This window comes from Nicotiana sylvestris, chromosome 4, assembly GCF_000393655.2.
Source record: "Nicotiana sylvestris chromosome 4, ASM39365v2, whole genome shotgun sequence".
NCBI lineage: Eukaryota > Viridiplantae > Streptophyta > Magnoliopsida > Solanales > Solanaceae > Nicotiana > Nicotiana sylvestris.
The window spans coordinates 160,315,393-160,320,357 of record NC_091060.1 but is presented as its reverse complement, the minus strand read 5'-3'; the positions used below and the strand labels follow the sequence as shown (position 1 = coordinate 160,320,357).

Here is a 4,965-nt window from a genome sequence, read left to right as displayed (position 1 = left end):
CTTTTAATAAATAAAGTAGTGTGTACTTACCTCTTGTAAAACCATGATCAATAAGAAATGAACTGAGTCTATCATACCATGCTCGTGGAGCTTGCTTTAGTCTATACAGTGCTTTGGTTAGCTTATATACATGGTAGGGAAACTTTGAATCTACAAACCCAGGAGGTTGCTTTACGTACACTTCTTCCTCAATAAATCCATTCAAGAAGGCACATTTGACGTCCATTTGAAACTGCCTGAATCCCTCAAATGATGCATATGCCAGAAGGATTCGTATAGACTCCAGTCGAGCTACTGGAGCAAATGTTTCATCATAGTCGACTCCTTCCTGTTGTGAATATCCTTGAGCACCTAATCTGGCTTTGTTCCTTACAACCTTTCCATCATTATTCAATTTATTTCTGAAAACCCACTTTGTTCCAATTACAGAAATATTTTCAGGTTTGGATACCAGTTTCCATACTTGATTTTTGCCAAATTGATATAACTCTTCCTGCATCGCTTGTATCCAACTTGAGTCTTTTAGAGCTTCCTCTATATTCTTTGGCTCAACCTAAGAGATTAATGCTATGTTTGCTTTCTTTTTGAGAGCTCCCCTGGTTTTCATTCCTTCATTTGGGTCCGCTATGATGAATTTTTGAAGATATTCAAGTTCACTTCTCCATTCATTTGGACGAACTGTATGAGTAGTTGACTCCTTCGGATGATCTAGTGTACTGTTGATGATTTCATTAGTTGACTCTATCATAGCATCAGATTTATCAGTCGACTTTTGAGATTTGCTTGTCTCCTGAATTTTTTGAGCTTGATCTTCATCACCTAAAGTAATTCCTTTCTCGGCCGAGGGGTTATTTTCATCAAATATAACATGTACAGATTCTTCGACACATAATGTACGTTTATTATAGACTCTAAAAGATCTACTATTAAATGAGTAGCCCAGAAATATACCTTCATCACTTCTTGGATCAAATTTTCCAAGGTTGTCCTTACCATTATTGTGAATAAAGCACTTACTTCTGAAGGGATGAAAGTAACTGATATTAGGACGTTTACCTTTTCATAGTTCATAAGGAGTCTTCTTCAGAATGGGCCTTATGAGACATCGGTTGAGAATATGACATGTTGTACTTACACCTGCTGCCCAGAAATGATTTGGCAGTGAATGATCTAGTAACATGGTTCTTGCCATATCTTGGAGGGTTCTGTTTTTCCTTTCAACAACTCCATTTTGTTGAGGTAATTGTGGTGAAGAGAAGTTATGAGTATATCCCTGATCATTACAGAAGTTTTCAAATGTTCTGCTTTAAAATTCTCATCCATGATCCCTTTGGATTGTTGCAATCAGATATCTCTTTTTTGTTTCAACCTTCTTACAGAAGATCTCAAAAAATTTCAATGTTTCATCTTTATGAGATAATAAAATCACCCAAGTGAAACGTGAGTAATCATCAACAATAAGAAAAGCATATCTTTTCCTCCTATACTGGTAATTCTAGTAGGTCCAAATAAATCCATGTGAAGCAATTGCAAAGGTTTAGAAGCAGATACAATATCTTTATTTTTGAAAGAGTTTCTAGTTTGTTTTCCTATTTGACAGGCATCACAAATATGTGTTCTAGAAAAATTTAGTTTTGGTAGACCAAAACAATTTTGCTATCAAATGCATGCTTGCATGACCAAGTTTCATATGCCATAACCACGGATCATCAGACATAGATGTTAACAGATATGACCATCTATATTTTCAAAACCGTCAAGAATATAAACATTTCTATACCTTTTACTTGGGAGTATTATTTTACATGTCTCATCTTCAATAGCACATCATGTTTTCTTAAAAATTATCTTATACCCTGAGTCGCATAGCTGACTTATACTTAGTAGATTGTAGTTAAGTCCATCGACGAGATAAACTTCAGTAATATCGCAGTTGTTATTGAAAGGAATTGTTCCAGTACCGATTATCTTTCCTTTCGAGTCATCTCCAAACTTAATGCTTCCTCCATCTATTTTTGTAACTTCCTTGAACAGATTTTTATCACATGTCATGTGACTAGAACATGCACTGTCTAAATACCATTTACCTTTGCGGTTTCCTGTAGTGTTCTTGCAAAACATAGTGATTACTTTCTTTTAGGTACCCAAGCTTGCTTGGGTCTTGAAGGGTTAGTATTACTAGGTTTAGAATTGTTTCTAGGTTTCCAAATCCATCCTGAAATATTTGCTTTACGAAAGCGACAAAAAGAATATTTATGTCCACTTTTATTACAGTAGTGACACGTAACTCCTAACCCATTATTAGGTCTTTCATTAGTGTTAGTACTAGTGGACTCTATTCTAACTGGTCCTTCTCCAGTTGACTTGTAAGAAGCCTGGTTTGACCTGTCAGAACTATGACTGGTGGATTTGCGTATGCCATTGAGTTGCATTTTCAATTCCTCAAACTTTTCTTGAAGTACTTCTTTTTCAATTTCACATACTTCATGTTTGAGCTTCCAGTCTTTTACTTCTTTATTGAGTCTCTTAAGATCATTCATCATTTTATGAGACTCTTTCAAAGTTAAACCAAGAATATCCTGCAATTCATTGCATCTTTCACAGTTATAAGATCTTACCTTGCTTGTTTCACCTCGTGCCATGAAACAATTCTCATTGTTATCTTTGCATTCATCATCTGAAGTGTCCTCGTTTGTCCAGCATCCTGAAGATTTGTTCATCTCGTTTTCCAGAATTTTCACGAAGCAAAGATTTTCTATCTCTTCGTGTTCTAAACTGTCTTCATCACTCTAACTTCCAAATGATTTGTTCTTGTTAAAGCCTCTGGAAATTTTCCTTTTTAGATCTCGGCACTCAGCTTGAATGTGTCCAAATCTTCCACACTCATAGCATTTTCCATCATTCTTGTCCTGTTCGTTGTATTTCCTAGATCGCCTAGGTGGAATCCTTCCTCTGCTCGTATTCCTGAATCTTCTCATTAAACCATCCATGTGTCTTGACATCATAGCGATTTCTTCTTGAAGGGCTTCAGGACCATCATCGATATCATTTTCAGCTATTTTAGTTGTGGCCTTGAATGCAACTGTTTTCTTTTTTTCTTTTTGATTGGTTTTCTTAAGATTTGTCTTTTCAAAGGCATGAGTTCTCCCCGTAGTTCATCATAAGATAACTAATTTAAATCTTGAGATTCAAGTGTGACTCCTTTGGTCTTCCAAGTAGTTGGTAGGCTTTTGAGAATCTTTCTAACTTGATCACCACTTGAATATAGTTTGTCAAAGGCTTTTAGATCGCTAATTATTTTGCTGAATCTGACAGAGACTCTCCTTCATTCATTTGGAAGAGTTCGTAATCATGAATAAACATGTTGATATGTGTTTCATTTACCTTGCTAGTTCCTTCGTATGTAACCTCAAGCTTGTCCCATATCTCTTTGACTGTGTCACAGCTAGAGATTTTCTCATACTATTCGCCACTTATAGCATTATAAAGCAAGTTTCTCGCCTTATTGTTGACCTGTACCACTACCATTTGCTCATTTGTATATGAATCTATATCTTCAAGATCATCAAGTGGTTGAGCGGCTGCTGGGAGAGGATAATTCCCCTTTTTGATGACTCTCTAAACTTTAACATCATATGCCCTTGCATATATCTCCATACGCACTTTTCAGTGGGAGAAATGTTGTCTATTGAAGTATAATGACCTTACTTGCAAAGTTCCTTCCTGGAAGAGTGCTCCTATGATAACTTGATTTGCCATGATCTTTTCTCACGAGCTGCTAAGCAGAAGAAAAATGTGACCCTTGCTCTAATATCAATTGAAAGTACAAGAGGGGGTGAATTGTTTATTTTTAAACTTAATTGCTATTAGTTGACTAGTTTTTCAATTAGTCGACTAGATGTAATAAGTTGACAACAGTAACAACAGAATTAAAGATGCTAAAATTAAATGCAAGAATTAAAGACACCAAAATTTTTATACTGGATCGAATTCAATATAAATCATAGTCCAGTCCCCTTGGGTTACAAGGGAGTTCTTTTTAGTGAATGAGTTTCTTCAAGTACAAGGAGAATGGTGTGATCTACACTGATAGCGCAGTTCTTATATCACTCGTCTCTTTTGATACAATGCCTCACTAGTGTTGTTCTCTCTTTCTTCTCTAACTTATTACACATCAGGTCTTAGTAGAGCTACAATGTTTATTTGTAGTAGAACAAAGAGAGTGTGTTTGATTCGATTAAAGTATATGTGCTAAGGTGTGATTACAAGTTTAAATACTTTGAGAGAGTCTTGAATTCTGGAAAGATTTGTCAACCCAAGAGATTTGATCCTTGGAAAGAGATTGATTCCTTCCAAGAATAGGGCTATTCTGCAATGGCTCTTTCGGATGAGAGGCTGTAAAGATTTTCCCTTGTGTGTGAACCCGGAATTTTTTTCTTCCCATATTTAGATGCTTGATTAAATGTTCGGCGGGATATTCAATATACTTGATTTATTTGATTCCTTTAGTTTAGCTTTGATTGATCTCGTCAGTATCCTATGATTGATTTCTTCTTCCTTTAATCGCGTCTCTTTTCCTTGATGTTCTCTGATTGATTCCGTCAATCTTGTATATCAATCCATATGTTCCTTGATCATTGCTGATTGATTTCTCCAATCTTGAATGATATCCAATAGTTCTTATACAAAGAGCAAATATATCATTTTCATCATTAAAATTAGATCTAACAAATAGTATCTTGCCCTTATCAGTTTTAGTACTAAGGAGTCTGCGCCTGACTGATTTCTACATATCTATTCATGGACTTCTCGCATAAAATTAGCTTTGATGCTCCCAAGCATCGGGCCAGCAGGCCTTGAAAATATTTCCTGTACAGTTGTCCTCCTTTGAAGCTATATCGTGCTGCTTTGGCACGCAGTGCCTGAGATGCCTTGGAGTCTTTGGGAAACTTCTCGTGTTCGAGA

The 4,965-nt window shown here is 36.0% G+C and overlaps 1 protein-coding gene across 1 annotated transcript; it reads right to left on the bottom strand.

Moving 5' to 3' along the window:
* Window positions 1-553: 553 nt before the first annotated feature.
* Window positions 554-2,720, bottom strand: LOC138890426 (uncharacterized). Its single transcript, XM_070173810.1, has 4 exons — window positions 2,145-2,720; window positions 1,856-2,025; window positions 1,644-1,739; window positions 554-1,037 (listed from the first exon to the last, which is right to left on the bottom strand). Exons 1-4 carry the CDS (start codon window positions 2,718-2,720, stop codon window positions 554-556), a joined length of 1,326 nt encoding a protein of 441 aa, XP_070029911.1.
* Window positions 2,721-4,965: the final 2,245 nt, after the last annotated feature.

Coding starts and splice junctions, on each gene's coding strand:
- LOC138890426 (XM_070173810.1), bottom strand. CDS start 2,720: ATGAACAAATCTTCAGGATGCTGGACAAACGAGGACACTTCAGATGAT. Junction 1,740..1,855: donor AGTCAGCTATGCGACTCAGG/GTATAAGATAAT, acceptor TTGAAAATATAG/ATGGTCATATCTGTTAACAT. Junction 1,038..1,643: donor TTGATAGCAAAATTGTTTTG/GTCTACCAAAAC, acceptor TCCTAATATCAG/TTACTTTCATCCCTTCAGAA.